General features: G+C 37.8%; 2 protein-coding genes across 3 annotated transcripts in view; both read right to left on the bottom strand.

Moving 5' to 3' along the window:
- The window catches only part of LRTM3 (leucine rich repeat transmembrane protein 3), a 33,101-nt gene extending 25,357 nt beyond the window's left edge, over positions 1–7,744 (bottom strand). The window contains exons 1-3 of the mRNA XM_012751949.3: positions 6,560–7,744; positions 6,402–6,435; positions 6,269–6,311 (exon numbers count right to left, since the gene is read on the bottom strand). Of these exons, the coding sequence (XP_012607403.2) occupies positions 6,269–6,311; positions 6,402–6,435; positions 6,560–6,787 (305 nt within the window). The 5' untranslated portion in view covers positions 6,788–7,744. The remainder of the gene's footprint in view (positions 1–6,268; positions 6,312–6,401; positions 6,436–6,559) is intronic.
- A 2,340-nt stretch (positions 7,745–10,084) lies between these two features.
- TEX30 (testis expressed 30) lies at positions 10,085–16,988 on the bottom strand. 2 transcript variants are annotated; one of them, XM_076009290.1, is made up of 7 exons: positions 16,841–16,984; positions 16,486–16,725; positions 13,567–13,640; positions 12,876–13,106; positions 11,936–11,987; positions 11,232–11,437; positions 10,085–10,553 (listed from the first exon to the last, which is right to left on the bottom strand). In XM_076009290.1, exons 3-7 carry the CDS (start codon positions 13,579–13,581, stop codon positions 10,380–10,382), a joined length of 678 nt encoding a protein of 225 aa, XP_075865405.1. In that variant the 5' UTR covers positions 13,582–13,640; positions 16,486–16,725; positions 16,841–16,984; the 3' UTR covers positions 10,085–10,379. The 2 variants fall into 2 exon arrangements, with proteins under 2 accessions (XP_075865405.1, XP_012607418.1); XM_012751964.3 differs by lacking the exon at positions 16,486–16,725 and having other exon boundaries at positions 16,841–16,988.
- Positions 16,989–17,239: the final 251 nt, after the last annotated feature.

Genomic DNA, 17,239 nt, shown 5'->3' with positions numbered 1-17,239 from the left:
AGCTTTCTATAGATAAGTCCACTTTACTTTAATAGCTGCTTGTTTGTGTTCAACAGAAAACCCTACATTTTAGGAAAGTGCTCCTCTGGCCAACTGTGGGTTGGAGTAATGATCATGGCTACAAACTTGCCAATATCTGTTTACCTTAAATGATTAGTCTCAATCTAAAAAGTGCTCAGACCAATTGCATCAGTATGATGGTTAATTTTATGTGTCAATTTGGCTGGGCCATGGATCCAAGATACATAGTCGAACATTATTCTAGATGTTTCTCTGAGGGTGTTTTGGGATGAGGTTAACATTTAAATCAGTGGACTATGGAAAAGCAGATTGCTCTTCCTAATGTGAGTGGGCATCATCAGTAGAAGGCCTGAATAGAACAAAAGACTGATACCCTGACACCCGACCCCACCCCCAGCAAGAGGAAATTCTGCCAGCAGACAGCCTTTGGACTTAAACTACAGATATTTTACTTGCTAGCTGCCATAATTACACGAGCCAATTCTTTAAAATAAATCTCTCTTTTTCTTTCTCTCTCTCTATATATATGCATACATATATATATCCCATTGGTTCTGTTTCTCTGGATAACCTAACTAATATACCTGGAAACTTGTTAGAAATGCACATTCTCAGACCTACCCTGGCCCCATTGAATCTGAAGCTCTAGGGATAGGGTCCAGAAACCTGAGTTTTAATAAACCCTCAAGTTGAATCTGATTCATGACAAATTTTGAAAGTCACTGTTTTACAGAAGGGCAAGCCTAACATCAAAAGCTGAAACTCATGTAAACTAGGTCAGATAACTCTAGTAGCTATTTATTTGGGGAACACAGATTATCTCATATTTTACTGGAGTATGACCTTACTTTTAAATAACTCTCATCAAAGTAATAAAGGCAGTATATGAAATTCATCATGACCTACCCAACCATAAAAATTATTTGTGCTGGTAATCCTAGCACTCTGGGAGGCCGAGGCGGGAGGATCGCTCAAGGTCAGGAGTTAGAACCAGCCTGAGCAACAGCGAGACCCCATCTCTACTAAAAAATAGAAAGAAATTAATTGGCCAGCTAAAAATATGTAGAAAAAATTAGCCAAGCATGGTGGCACATGCCTGTAGTCCTAGCTACTCATAGGCTGAGGCAGGAGGATTGCTTGAGCCCAGGAGTTTGAGGTTGCTGTGAGCTAGGCTGATGCCACGGCACTCACTCTAGCCTGGGCAACAAAGTGAGACTCTGTCTCAAAAAAAAAATTATTTGTGATAAACGATTACTTATATAGCAAAATCTCATTAATCTGGATTCAGCTAGTTAGGGGTATTTTAAACTACATTAATGATTACATTTTTTCATAAATAATAAAGTATTAAGTAAATACTTAAATTATGTTAAATAGCTTTCAAATTCCCTCCATTTTTAAAGCATTTATTAACTTCTAATATGTTGACTGTGTTATGGGCTGAATTGTGTTCCCTCAAAATTCATATGTTGAAGTCTTAATCCCCAGTACCTCGGAATTGACTATATTTGGAGACAGGGCCTTTAAATAATCAATTAAGGTTCAATGAAGTCATATGGGTGGGCCCTAATTACTATGGCTGTATTTGGTGATAAGGCCATCAAAAGGTAATTAAGTTATACTGATGCCTTTAGGGTAGGGCCCTAATCCAATATGACTGGTATGTTTATAACAAGAGAAAATTTAGACAAAGCTGGGCTGTGGTGATGCACGCCTGCCTGTATCCCAGCTCCTCGGGAGGCTGGGGCAGGAGGATTGCTTGAGCCCAGGAGTTCGAGGTTCCAGTGAGCTATATGATTGCACCACTGCACTCCAGCCAGATGAAAGAGTCAGACCCTGTCTCTAAAAGAATAAAAAATAAATTAAAAAGAAAAAAGAGACACAGGGGCCAAGCACATACTGAGAAAAGAACATGTGAGGACACAACAAGAAAGTAGCCATCTGCAAGCCAAGGATAGAGACCTCAGGAGAAACCAAACTTGCTAACACCCCAATCTTGGACTTTTAGCTTCCAGAATCATGAGAAAATAAATTTCTGTTGTTGATGCCACCCAGACGGTGGTATTTTGTTATGGAAGCCCTAGCAATTGCATCCAGGCTGTAGACACATCTTTGTTATCTACCCATTGATTCTACTATGTAATCTTTGGTAGCAAGGTCAATCCTTACAACTTAGACAAAATTTGGGGTTGGAGTAATAATCATGATGACTACTCTCCAACACCTATTCTACCTCAGATTAGGCTATAGTAATCCCATTTCAAAGTGATTAGTTTACGGATGGGCATGACATAATCCTAACATAACCATTCCCCCAGATCCAATGTAAGATCAGTGTGCTTGGCTTACTAGACTATGCCTGTCCAGCACAGCTCTCCCTGATTTCATATGTCACCTCCTGCCATATTATATAATTTACTTATTACATTATTATTTATTATCTGACCCTCCTGTACCCCCAAACATAAAGCAGCAATCTTTGTTTTGTTCACTGATGTATCTCAAGGGCCTGGAGCAATGCCTGGCACAGAGTAGGCCCTCAGTAAGTGTCTGCTGAATGGTCATCTCCACCTCTAAGCTTCAGGTTACTAACCTGGTCTACAACAAGCTGACCCAATCCTTTCCTCGATTTCAGTGAGGAGAAAAAAATCCCTTATACACAAGCTATTCATAAACATTGCTGACTTTAGTGAAGACTTAGAGGCAGACGTAGGAGAAAGTTGATTACAATGCAAACAGCATTAGGTATGTCTCAACTTTTGTGAAATGTCCTTTGGCCTTTCCTACCAAGGAATCTCGAATGGCCTTTGAGATTTTAAAAAGAACTCCCCATGCTCCTGGGCTCCCAGGCAAAGACTGAAAGTTCTAGAGCCATGGTAATAAGTACCAGAATTAGTTGTTTAGACCTAACTACTTAATATACAATTGAACTGTTAGCTATTTACTTTGGCCTAGAGGTGCAATGGAAAATTAGAGACACTAAGGGTACCATTAACTGAGAAAGTTTGGGTACCTATGACTTCAAAATGATTCCTGTTGCTTTCTCTACTTCTTTCAAGTAATGGGTCAAGGCCCTTGAGGGGTGTAGTTATATGAAATAGAAGTAGGAAATTCTCAGACCCTTTTAGCAGAAGCACTGTGTACCAAAACAAAAAGAAAAACAAAAACACCCCAAAAAAACTGGAGGAAAAGAAATTCTCAGACTCAAGTCTAAATCTTGCAGATCTAAGTCTAAATCTCACAACAAATATTCTTTCCACCCCAACCCACCAAAATCTCTCATTACCTTAAAACTTGACCCTAAATATCTCTCCTTAGTTTTAATGGCATGTGTCTATACCATCACCATCTGTTATAATTTGTTTAAAACCAAGAAACATGTGCCTCTTAGCTGCCCCAGAGTCTTGTGTCTCTAAAAGAAGCCAGACCCTGTGGGTCACCAGACTTGTCTTGGGTGTTCATCTTTTTTGTCAACATCCACTCCAAATGGGTAACTCTTGATAGATAGCTTACGCCAAATAATTGTGGCCTCAGGACTGCTTTCTTTGCACCAGCAAAGATACCAGTAACATTTTATGTGTGTTAGGGAAATGAGACGCCACCAGACTGTGTTTATGTGTGTGTGTATGTGTCCGTGTGTGTTACAGGCCTTTCAAGAGATTCTCTTTTGGCCGGACACAGTGGCTCACGCCTATAATCCTAGCATTTGGGAGGCCGAGATGGGTGGATTGTTTGAGCTTAGGAGTTCAAGACCAACCTGACCAAAAGGGAGATCCTGTCTCTACTAAAAACAGAAAGAAAATTAGCTGGACAACAAAAATTATATATAGAAAAAATTAGCTTGGCATGGTGGTGCATGCCTGTAGTCCCAGCTACTTGGGAGGCTGAGGCAGGAGGATTGCTTGAGCCCAGGAGTTCGAGGTTGCTGTGAACTAGGCTGACGCCATGGCACTCTAGCCCGGGCAACAGTGAGACTCTGTTTCAAAAAAACCCCACAAAAAACAACAACAAAAACCCCCACTACATATGATTTTAACTAATCTTCATGATATCTCTAAGAGATAATTCTTCTAATCCCTATTTTGAAAATTAGGAAATAAAAGTATAGTAAGTTTAAGTCATTAGCCTAAGGCCATGCCATCAAGAGACAGAACTATGATAACAAGCTACACCTTTTTTCAAAATCTGTGCTTTTTTCACCACAATACGCTGCTGCCATACCTCTTCCCTACTCCTTTTCCCTCAACACCAGCCCCCAATCTCTTCTTCTCATATTACTTTCCCCTATTGTCCCCTAGAAAGGTGCCACCTAAGGATCAACTCCTGCCTGGGCAGGAAAAGAATGATGGGACACAAGAATAAGAAAACTCTGAGGCCTCCTTGATTTTGAAGCTGAAAATCCTTTTCTCCCCAGTTCTTCTTGCAACTTCCCTTGCCTATCAATCCTCTGGTTTTGAATTACATGTGAACTTTGGATCACCATGCACACCTAACCCTTGCAATGTCTTAAAAGCTAACTCTTGGACTGTCCAAGTGGACTTTATTCTGACTGCACTACTGAAGTGCTCTAGCTTGCACTGACAGTCCTATTCCCAGCCAACCCTGACAAGGGTTCTACCTACCTGTATCTCCAGATATTGTTACATTTTCCCAAGACACCCACCTTAGAATTAGAGTTGCTAATACCCAATATGACAATATAGTGACCAGATGAAATGAATTAAAGCCCTTTTACACCTGACAAGTGAAAGAAATTAGACTAACATCAAGTAATCCTCAGATTCATCCTCCACACAGTGACTAGTGATATAACTGAAATACAAAAAACTGTGCCACTCCTATGCTTAACCATCTTTACTGGTTACTTTCTACAGAATTGAATCTAAGCTTCTTTTTTTTTTTTTTTGAGACAGAGTCTCACTTTGTTGTCCAGGCTAGAGTGAGTGCCGTGGCGTCAGCCTAGCTCACAGCAACCTCAAACTCCTGGGCTCGAGTGATCCTTCTGCCTCAGCCTCCCGAGTAGCTGGGACTACAGGCATGCGCCACTATGCCTGGCTAATTTTTTTTATATATATATCAGTTGGCCAATTAATTTCTTTCTGTTTATAGTAGAGACGGGGTCTCGCTCTTGCTCAGGCTGGTTTTGAACTCCTGACCTTGAGCAATCCGCCCGCCTCGGCCTCCCAAGAGCTAGGATTACAGGCGTGAGCCACAGCGCCCGGCCTTGAATCTAAGCTTCTTAACATGGTATAGAAAGCCTTCCATGATCTGACTCCTGCCTACTTCTTCACAGTCATCTCCCACTACTCCCTGACTCAACTTTAACATTCCAGCAACTCTAAAGTAATTGTATTTCTCACACACCCTGCTGCTTCTGATTTCCTTGCCTGTGCTCATGTCCTGGAATGTCTTTCTTATTCTCCTAACCCTGTCTTTTCTAGGCTAATTTTCATTCATTCATTCTTACAATTCAGCTCCAGCATAATCTTCTTCCTGAAGCCATTCCTAACACCCCTGGGTTGGCTTAATTATCTCCTAAATGTTCTCAAATTTCTATCTATCGTTGTCACTATACCACAAGGCAATCGTCCTTTGTGTATAAGTCTCCACCACAAGAATATAAGCTTCTTGAGAACAGAGACTATTTTATTGTTTGTATACAAGAATCAACCAGTATCCACTAATATATAGTGGATATATAATAATTATTGAATGAATTTCAATTAAAACCATTAAAACACTGATAGCTCTAAGAGTAGAGATGATGATAGTATTTAATCCCTAGCACTGAGGTATCGTTAGCATTCTGGTAAATAAATTCTGATTTTATAGACTCCTTTCATGTCACTCTTGTAGCATCTAGCTCAGTATCTGCTTGGTCCATAGTAGGTGCTAAATAAGTATCTTTTCAACTGAATTATAACAACGGGTACCAATACTTCTTTGTGTATGTTAGAGAAAAAGAGTAGGAAAACAAGTCACTTACCCTCTCCAAGTTTTATTTTCTTCACCCATAAAAACATTACTACTTACCTTGAAGGATAATTTTAATAATATATGGAAATCCCTTTACACAGCTTGGAACATAGAAACCATTTAAAATAAATGTTAGATTCAGTCATGATATAGAATAGCTGTGGTCCTCTGTATATACAGGAAAACTCCTTCTCTAAAATTCAGCAGTAAATACATTTCTGAATAGAACATAACCAACCTATTTTATTTAATGTCAAAATATATCACTTACCTTTCTTCTGAAGATGAATGAGTAACTGACTGATTCTCTGGAGCTAAATGGGAATTATAAAGTCACAGTATCAATGGGAGAAGTTCAGGCTGAAGAAGTTTTATATTAAAGTATAAAATTATATAATATTTACCAAATTTCATGCTTTTCAGGTAACTGTCTTCATTCTATTTTAAGAGAAAAAGTTAATTGTTAGAGGAGTAATATAACTATCAAAGTTAAAAAATATTACAAATTATTCTTATGTGTGATTTTGAAAAATAGGGGAAAGGGAAATCAAATTGTTCTTACCTCTTGGGCATCTGAACTACCCTTTTCTGGACGTACAGGCTTCTTCTGAAAGAATGCACAGATTTTTACTAGTACTAGCTCAAAAATAATTCCTAGGAAAATTATAAAGAGGATTGCTACCCAATCATTTTGAATAATCCAGGACTCTAGGTCCCAAAATGCCAAAGATGTATTATTTTCTAATCTCTCCCTTATCCCTTCTTTAAAGAAATAATATTGCTTTGACATTTTAATGTAATATTTGAAAGAGATCAGTGTCTCATTCAGAAGTCCTAGATTTCAGATGCCCCAAAACATAAAAAGTTGGTATGCCCATCTTGTAACCATGTGCAACACTCTGCAGAAAAAAATTTCCAGTGCTGCCCAGTGCCTTATCCAGTGCAGTAGTGATTGCTGTGGGCCTAAGCAAAGTGAGGTACGTGTCATAGTGGGTATTTGAGCTCAACTTACTTTAGCAATAATGAAAGTTCATTGGTGAGACATGTACAGTGCCATAAGTAGTTTATTAAAATTCAAAAAGTTATCCATTAACTTCATAAAAAGGCAATATAATTCTATAATCCCTTAGCATAGTTGGATTATCACTGCCCTATAATTAAAAAAAAAATAGAATGAATTTGAATTGGTAGAAAGCATTTGACATAACCCTTTCTATGACCACCAGGACTAGTGTATTTTATGCTTCTTCATAGTCAGAAAAACTATAGTTCTTTCTTAGAATGAATGTAGGGTTGACAGATTTAGTAAATATAAATATTAGATGCCCAATTTAATTTGAATTTCAGATAAATGCCAAATTATTTTATTTTTTAAACTTGGAACAAAATAATTTTAGGTAAGTATGTCCCATTGTTACTATCTAAGACAAATAAGTTATCTCCTATGGGCCTGATTTTTTTTCTTAAAATATAACACTTCATTTTATATTTCTTTTTGCCAGAGTTGGCAATGCACCCCTTTATGATCTATTGAAAAGCAGAAAACTAAAGTTAGTCCTTGGAATGGCTTCCTGGAGAATTTCCTCTTCACCTTGCCTATGGTGATTCCAAGGAGTTATTTGTGATGTTCTTTCAGATGTCAGAATTAAGGGTGGGGCAGAGGCAGATCTAAGTATAATACTGCTCATTTTCCCTCAAAGTCTAGAGGGTAGGCCTGGAAGCCAACCAACCAAATACAATTTTTGTCACAAGTCTGGACTAGAAAAATGTAAAAATACTACCTCTGATATGGGGTACTCTTCCTCACTGAAAATCACCAACATGAAAAAAAAAAAAATAGAGTACTCTGCCTTTGAAGATGTAATGAATACTTCCGTTGTCTTTATCCCAGGTGGGTTGAGGAAAGAAATGTTATTCATTACACTCAAGAAAACCATTCAGGTCTCTGTCTTGTCAGTTTGAGTGTAACAACAAAGATTTACTGAGCTCTTACTTTCCCCAAGTATTGGAGATTATGAACTCAATAACACATTATAAATGATGGAATTTAGCCTTCCAGTCTACTGGACCAAAGCCTACAGGTATTTAAAATCTTTATTTTTTAGGTTTAACTTCTTTGTTGTGTCTACCGTCCTGAGCATTGTATGATGTTGAACAACATCTCTTTTCCTTCTACCTATGGGATACCAGTAGCACCCCTACTCTAACTGTGACAAACACAAGTTTCCAGACATTGCCAAAAGTCCTTTTGGGGGTAAAATCCCATCTTCCACCCTGCCCCCCAACTTGGGAAGCACTGGTCTAGGTATTTATGCCATTAATTAGGGCCTACCAGAAGAGACACCAGGATGACTCTTTGACCATAATCTTAAATTTCAAAGGGCTGAACATTTTCCTGCAAGAATCTATGCAGAAGAGTAGATGAGACCTTTTCCTAAATGTTTATTTCAACCTTGACATATCACTTGTATCTTTCTCTAGTAGGTATATGTTCTCCAACTATTGCTAGGCTTATAATTCTCAAATGGCAAGCCATTGCATCAAGAAGGAATATTAGTTTCTTATAGACAACTTAGGAGAAAAGCAACTTTAAATGATCACCTGCATTATCCCTGAATTTAAAGTAAAATCTTTGGTCATCCATATTATGCCTATAGTTTAATTTTACAAACTCAAATATAACTTCATAGCCTGGTTAGTAACCTTTTAAATCTATTTCATCAAACTTTTATATTATGGTCTGCTTTGTAATAAGTTGTCCTTTTTATTTTCCTTTTTCCCATTAGTTTTATCTCTGGCTCACAATATTAATATTCTCCAACTGATTTATAGTTAATAGACCAGTGATGATTTTTTTGATAGCTCTGGGTATTTTTTTAACTTTTGATACCAGAATTGTTTTAAAATTTCCAATGTTAACTATTGTTTATTTATACACTATTTTTTGAAATTTAGGTCTTGCTCAAAAAATGACTTAGCCAAAAAGTATTGTACACCAATAAAGGAATTTGAATTTATAGTTGTATGATTTTATAATATTAGTCATGATTTGGACATGGTTAACTAGTTTTCATTCTTTATGCCATATTTAGAAAATTAAAATTAAAATCCATTGACTCCACCAGGGCAGGAGGAATGAGGAACCTCCAAAAGTCTGCAAGCTGCTTAGGCCACCTGAGGCTGTCTGAGAGGCCTAACATTAAGAGCAGTAGGGAGGATAGGGAAAAAATTTCTTACTACAGAAAAAGATTCCTTATACAAACTTCTATATAAATCTAACAGCAGCCTCATCAAATTTTGTGTACTTTATAGGAAATATAGAAACTGTTTTTAATATATAACTCATTATTATTTAAGATCCAGTTCAGGAGATACCTGAACTTCCCAAGGCAAAATTAAATGCCCCTAACTCTGCTTAGATACAGATGTTCCACTATTTAGCCATTATATATTTCTCACCTTAATCAGGCAGTGTTCTACCCATTGATTTCACACATTTTTTTTTTTTTTTTGAGGCAGGGTCTCTGTTGCCCAGACTAGAGTGCAGTGGTGTCATCACAGCTCACTGTAACCTCCAACTCCTAGGCTTAAGTGATCCTCCTCCCTTGGCCTACTGTAACTGAGACTAAAGGTATGTGCCACCATGCCCAGCTAACGATTTTTTGTAGATATGGGGGTCTCACTGTGTTGCTCAGGGTGATCCTCCTACCTCAGAATCCCAAAGTACAAGGATTACAGATGTGAACCACTGCACCACCCAGCCTCACACACTGTGTTGTAAACTCCAGGTGTTTACTCATCTTTGCAAATCTAATGAAGTTTGCCTGTAACAGGCCTTCAGTGAACACTTCTTGAATGAAAGTTATTTCATTCTAAAAAGTGTCCAGGGTCTCCATATTTGAAATGTGTCTTAGTTCCTATCCCTTAAATGAGATTTATTAAAAGATTAGAGGACAAAATGTATACACTCTATAAATTTGACTAGATTTACTATAGTAAAGTAAGATTTGTTTTCCTTTTTTAGTGACACTGCTCTGCAAAATTAAGAATAGTTTCGCAGTTGCTTATCAGTAAGACAAAAGCACTGTTGTAACAAAATTCAAATGTTTAATTTTTTTTCAAAACTTAACTATACTAATGAAAATAAATTATATTTAGACCACCTTCAATATTTTTACATCATCTTTATACAACTATAACAGTGCTTTCAAAAGATACTTTGTGAAAGACATTAATTTCACAATCAAAATGTGTTTAAAAATAGAACATTAAAGAACATTAAATTAGTCTGAAATATATCTCATAATGCTGAGAGGTATATTATTCTTTATCAAATTAACAGTATTTGTATTCAAAATAACATGGCTTTTAACTAATAACAATTATTTCTTGTCCATTTCAGTGATTTCTTGGATCCAAAACAAAATCTGTGTATTTATTTCTTTGAAAACATCATTTGTTGACCGTCCTTTCACTGCCATGGAATGATTTGCCTTTTCAATCCAGTGGATTTTACTGGGAGCTTGCATTTTCTGTGCCACTTTCTCCAACAAATTCTAAAGGAAAAAAAAAGAGGATACTAGACTAATGTTCTATTGGTGTTTAATAAAAGATTCTCTCTCCCCCACTTATTTTGGCATCCACTCATCAAGTATTCATTAAATATTTTCTCTGCAGACAATATTCTAGGCAACAAAATGTAGAAGGAAACATATACAGAAGTGGCAGATCACTTCTTACAGATATAGCAATACTACGTAACAGATCAAGCATTCATTAGTGACAATAAAAAGTTTTCCAAAAAAAATCTTTTCCCAAAGGAAATTATATAGGAAATACAAAGTTGTTTCATAATATTGGGCCAGTATTCAGTAATGTGTAGACATTGCCAACCCTTTCTCAAGAGTTAGTTTTATAACAAATAATCTGACCATTGAAATGGTAAAACAAATGTACAGTGTAATAATCCCCAAAATCAGAAGACTCAGATATTAATCCTTCATTTCCCAAATAAAGGTTACATTTACAACTCTTTCCAGGAAGATGAATTTTGTCAGTATGCTTGTATTTTTTAGGTTCTCCAAAGCAACAGGGTAACCTACGCATAAAACTAGCATCAGTCAAACTCACGTCTTTTATAAAAGAGACTGAATGTTGCAGTAATATCTTGTTCCCAAGATACTTGTTTTTCATACTCTTTCTCTCATTCACATAAACAATGAGTTGTAATTCACCTTTTCACACATTTCATCTGCTGAGCCTGACACAAATAGTACAGGATCTTTTATACGAAAGAGATCTTCATCTCTGAGTTTATGCTGCTGCTTTGGATGGTGCAGTGGATAAGAAATACAAATGAGACCTCGAACAAAATCATCAGAATCATCTGGCTCAATATGACACATAACAGAAGCAGCTGCTCTTGAGCCCATCGAACGACCTAAAATCAATTAAAATTAAATTCAGTTTGAAATATAAACCTTCGCATAAAGTAGCAGTGATGGTGTGGCAAATTAGATTTCATTTACTGTTCATCCACAAATTCCAAAAGGTGGCAATTAACTAGTTGCAGTACCCATGATGGATACCTATTGCTTTAGGAAGAGCTAAAAACTGATTGGTCTTAAGTCAAATTAAAAAAAAAAAAGCAATTATTTTTCTGAAGAATACTTAAAAGGATGAGGATAATCCTTGTCAGGGAATCATCATTTGCAAAAAAGTGATTCAGGATATAAATAAATAAAAGGAGAGCTTCTCAGACTACAATATATATATGACGTTCAAATTTGCTTTAAATATATATAAAGTACTTTAATGTCAAGGAGGTGAGTTACTAAAACAAAAAAATAATACTTAAATTAGCTTTCTGTTATCAATTTTAATTATCAATTATCTATTCCTGTATTAAAACCAGTTGTTAATAAGCATTGCAACTTACCTCCAAGGAAAACACCTGCAAGTTTATATTCTCCTGAGGTCTTTAGGTAATTCTAGGAAAATCAACCAAAGAATGATCAATTCTTCTCCTATAAAATATTCCACTGGAAAGCCAAGATATATTATTTTTCATCACTACTGAAATGTGTGAAAATCTGTGCAAAGATAATCACAAAATCTTAAGGGATTCTTCTTGAAACAGGTAAGCAGTTCTTTCCTTGTCTGGTCATGCCTTCACTATTAAATCACATGTTGAGTAATATAGGCAAACAGGTGAGAAAGAAAATCAATTTACTTTTATAAAAATATTCAAGCACTAAACTACTTTTAAAGAATAAGTTATTTTTTTTTATAAAAGGGCAGAAAAAGCTTCCAACTAATACCAAATCTGTTAATAATGCTAACATCTGATTTAATGTTCCAAAAAACTTATAAGCAAGCTTGAAATAATTTAGGTTAAAGGATATTTCAGAGTTGAGTTTTATACAGGGATTTTAGGCAATATTTCTAAATAATATATACAGAAAACAGTCCCATATTTGTATAGACATAGTATATTCTATAAAATATTCTAGAAATACTCTACAATGTGAGAACTATATTTTAAAGTTATCTAATTCCAGTGAGAAAATCATATCTATTTTGTTATTCTTTTTTTTTTTTTCCAAGCTTTAGTACCTGAAGAAAATCATATCTAAAGTAGTTTCCTTGGCAATGTCATGGAAGAACATTTATGATGTAAGCATTCATCTCCATGGAAACTAACTGATGGCAAAAAGAGAAATCTGAACACTAAACAGCTTTCATGTACTACTGAGTTTCTAAGAATAAATGTAGTTTTTTTTTTAACTAAACCAAATGACTGCTAACAAAATGTCTTAAACTTATTGAGAATTTTAAACAGAATTCTGTTATAAGTAAATACAAAGAAATTTTCTTACCAAAACTGATTTATATGCCTTAATTCTATGTACAATATTAAGGCCTTTGCAGGTAAATCTCAGGCAAAAAAACCCATGAGATGCAAGATGGGATGCCAGTGACATCAAATGAGGAAGATTCATGTCTCCTGATGCTCCGTGTGTAAGGATTATTCCATATGTCAAGCTTTTGTTAGGTACCAAACAAACAGCATCTAGTAATTTATTCCCAAAAGGTATTTTTAATTTAACCTGGAATTCAAGAGATCAAAAATTACTTCCTTGCCTATTCAGACAACTGAATGACTACATAAGTTTGCTCTATGAGGCTCATGATTCAAGTCATGGCCTCCAAAAAGTAATTATATTAATAATAGTTAATATTTTAAGAAGCGCTTACTACATGTCAGGTACTATTATAAGTGCTTTCTATGTAGTAAGTCCTTTAACCTTCTTAACAATTCTGAGGCAAGTACTATCATTATCCCCATTTTATAGATAAGGCTTAGGAGATTAAGTAAATTGCCCAAGGTTATACAGCCACTAGCTAGGATTCAAATTTGGGTAGTCTGCTCCAGAGTCCTCACTTTTAAACACTAATGCTACACTGCCTCTCACAGTGAAAGTGAAAAGTAAGATTACTCTGAAGCCATATAATTACAAAAAAAAAAAAGAACCCTGAAGATGCAGAACATATGAAAATATGTATTACCTCTGTATGACTCATTTTCACTGTTGAATAACAAACTTAAAGTGCATTACATCTGAGAAGCAAAGGACATCTCCCTGAAAAGAAGATTCTGTTGTGAAAGGTGAGTTGGCAGACATGGATATGACATAAGAACTATGAATGAACACATTCAGTAGCTGAAATAAACACATTTAGAACTACTTCTCTAAAACTGGTGTCTTTACATGTGTATTAGTTATATCAAATACTATCTTCAAGGTTTCTATGGGCACTAAGAATTAGTTATAGGGCCAGGTGTGGGGCTGGTAGATGTTATATAGGATAAAGCAAATAACATTATATAAAGATGTTATATAAGATAAAGTGATACCTTAATATGGAAGCCATAAGATAATTCATATCAAAGTAGGATGCTATATCTTGGTATAAACAATAATCTACATATACATAAACATATTTTTGTAAGAATCATTCTCAATCAATTATCTTCAACTTAATTTCTCTGTACCTATTAAACCATTTTCTTCATCATAGTTACCAAGTCTTCCTCCTCCGATGTAATGTAAGTATTCATCCTCACCCTTTGTTATGTGACTTTGCAGTGCCTCCAGTAGGCAGAATATACGTCTTCACCCTATTGACTTTTGGCTTGGTTTGGTTTTTGTGTGACTTGTTTTAACCAATGGAATACACACAGATATTCCAATGTGTGACTTCTGAGCTGAGGCATGAGGCAAATTTCCAGAAGCTCTCTTGAACTTTCACCCTCAGCCATGAGAAAAACAGGATTCAGGTAGTTTTGCATTTTCAGCCTGGGTCCCAAAATGAAGGTGCATGGAGCAGATCTGAACCCAAAACTAAAGTCCAGACTAGTTCAGCCAAGATCTAAATAAGAGGTTACCCAAAGATCCATAAGCACAAAATATTAAAAGCCACAGAAATTTTGGAGTTGTTATGTAGCATTTCTTCCTACTGTAAGAGATCTTATATTGTTCAGGATATAATCAATAATTAGGATCTCCATTACTGATCCATTTTTCCCTATTTAACATTTATTTGTTTGTTCATTCAATAGGTAATAATAACATGGTTCAGAGTTCAAAAGATACCAAGAATATACAGTGAAAAAGTCTCATTCATTCCACTTTTGCCTTGCCATTAGATCCCTTCTCCAAAGGTAACCAATACTACCTGCTTCTTTTGTATCTTTCCAGATAATACTGTACTTACATTATTTTCACACTGTAGGTATAGCTATAAGATAAATTCCTGGGATAGGAATAGCTGTCAAGGGTCTGTTCATAGTTTTTTTAAAGAATACATTTCTTTTTTTTTTTTTTTTTCATAGACCTTCCTGGGGTAAAGAATACATTTCATTTTTGAATAGGTAACACATGCACATGGTAGAAAATTTTAAAAGAACAAAAAGATAGTGAGGTTTCCTCACATTCTCCCCCTCCACCACCACCAAGTTCCTATCCCTTCCCAGAAGCAACCACTGTGACCAACTTATTACAAATTTTTCCATTTGTGCGTGTTTGTAGAATTCTCTTATTTGAACCTGGAGAGTATCAGTCCTGGGGCAAAAGTCCTGGGAGCTGAGTGGGAGAAGGAGAATAAAGGATTTCAGGCTTCAGTGTCCCTTGTTTCATAAATGCAGCCCAATAATTAACTATGCTTTGGGTCCCCCAGTTCAAAGCTCCTGTTTTATTTTTTCAAGAGAATAAGCTTCTATTCTGTCTTCTAATGGGTAAAGGCAGTTACCCAACAGTGGGAAATGGGGAAGGGGATCTAGATATCTAACTGCTTCTCCAACAGATTTCACCTAAGTCATCTTTATTTAAGCTCCACACACCCACTCCCAGCACTACCACCATCTTCATTACCAGGCCCAAAGGTGTCCAGTGTTGCTGGTTTCCATACTTTTGAAGATTCTGTGGTTCATACAGAATTGTTCCAGACATTTCCCACTTCTGGTTTGGAAGTTAAGGTTTGTTAAGACATGCTCTCCAGAGCCCACTGTTTGAGTAACAGTGTTCTTTTCTCATCCTCTCCACCCTTCCGGAGTGTGGAACCTACAGCCTCAAGCCCACATGTGGCCCTCCAGATCCCCAAGTGTGGCCCCTCAAGTGAATCCAAACTTCACAGGACAAATCCGTTTGTTAAAAGGGGTGCAGCAGAGAAAAATGAACCTTTCTTGCCTCTTTTGGTGCTTATAAAAGAACAATCTGTAATTCTTGTGAGACTTCAAGAGGGATTCAAATAAGATGCATGTACTCAAGCACCCTCGTGCTAGATCCACTCTACTACCCTCTAATAACATGGTTTTTTGGTATTTTTTAAGGTAAACTCTATTCCCCTCCAGTCTTCACAATGAACAGTTTGTCCTTCACAACTAGTGTACATGTTCTAGACTACTCCAGAAACACGGAAATTGTCCCATAATATAATCTCAAAGCAACATGCTCTAAGATTGTCTGGGTTTTAATCTCTGCTCTGGATTCAGATAGGGCAGGCTTTGAAGCCTGGCTCAGCCACAACGCCTTTTCAACTGCAAATGGAGAAAATAACCTTCTAGAGACGTTGTGGCTATTAAATAAGGTATGTGCTGTATTTCATATCATGTCCATACATCCTGGGCATTCAAAAAATGATTTTTATGACGACCACTTATATTCAGAATGTAGTAAGGGATCATATCTCACGCTGAAGGATCAAAATGACATAACCACTTCAACTTTCAGTTTTAAAACGTTTGTGCATTATCTGTTATACCTACTGCATTACGTTGGCTGTCACGGGGCAAACAAAAACGTTCAGAGTTCAAGTCTTCCGGGGGGTCGGGTCAACACCACACACCAAACAATACAAGGGCAAAATTAAAACGCGGTCTCACAGGAGTCTGGGGTTCAACGGCACTTGGGAATTGTATTTACTCACTCAACAAACGCGCGTGTGCGGGGCCTGGGCCCTGGGCCATCCCGGGGTCGACCCCTCAAATCTCCGAGGCTGCTTCGCTCCAGTCACCGGAGACTGGCCAACGTGGTCGATGCTGGCCCCGTTCGGCTCTCCCCGTCCGTCCCGACCCCACACTCCGCCCTCCTACTCGGCAAAGCGGACGAAGCCCCCACCAGCTGCTCCCGCGGGCACCGAACGCCTCCCCGCTCCGGCCAACAGTCCCTGAGGAGAGACGCCGCGAGCCCCAAACGCCTCAAGCGGGCCAGCCGGGCGCGCTCCCACTCCCCAAGGAAGCCAGCCCTCCCCTGGCGGCGTCAACCGCCACAGCCGCACTTACCCGGGAAGGCGAAAGTGGCCGCGGACACCCAACCGCCCTCACTCCCTTCAGGGAGCAAACTAGCACACTCGAAGCAACCGCCTCGCCCGCCCCAGCCAGCGCGGTCTGCTACAGCGCACGCGCGCGCTGGCCGAGCCGCGGGGCACGCTGGGAGCGGGAGTTTTCCCGCCCGCCGGCGCCGGGGAGCTGTTGAGCGAGAGCGCCAGATCCCGCGGGGGGGGGCAGGGCGAGGGGGTGGGCCGCCGCTAGGCCCCAGTTTGGGGAGCACTGAAAAGCCGACTCTAGTCTCTGTCTCGCCCCAAGCTTGCTCCCCTGGGAAACCCTTCCCTATCCCGGCCACTTCATTCTAACGGTCGCTCGGGTCTAAAGACGCGCGATCAACTCTGACTAGTCTTTCTC

Source organism: Microcebus murinus, chromosome 13 (assembly GCF_040939455.1).
Source record: "Microcebus murinus isolate Inina chromosome 13, M.murinus_Inina_mat1.0, whole genome shotgun sequence".
Lineage (NCBI taxonomy): Eukaryota > Metazoa > Chordata > Mammalia > Primates > Cheirogaleidae > Microcebus > Microcebus murinus.
Note: the sequence above shows the minus strand (reverse complement) of the source record. Positions and strands in the feature narration are given on the sequence as shown.

Excerpts from the sequence above, each read along its gene's own strand:
- TEX30 (XM_012751964.3), bottom strand. Across the intron at positions 11,438-11,935 it reads TGCAGGTGTTTTCCTTGGAG|GTCGTTCGATGGGCTCAAGA; the intron begins GTAAGTTGCAAT and ends AATTGATTTTAG. Across the intron at positions 10,554-11,231 it reads CAGATGAAATGTGTGAAAAG|AATTTGTTGGAGAAAGTGGC; the intron begins GTGAATTACAAC and ends TTTTTCCTTTAG.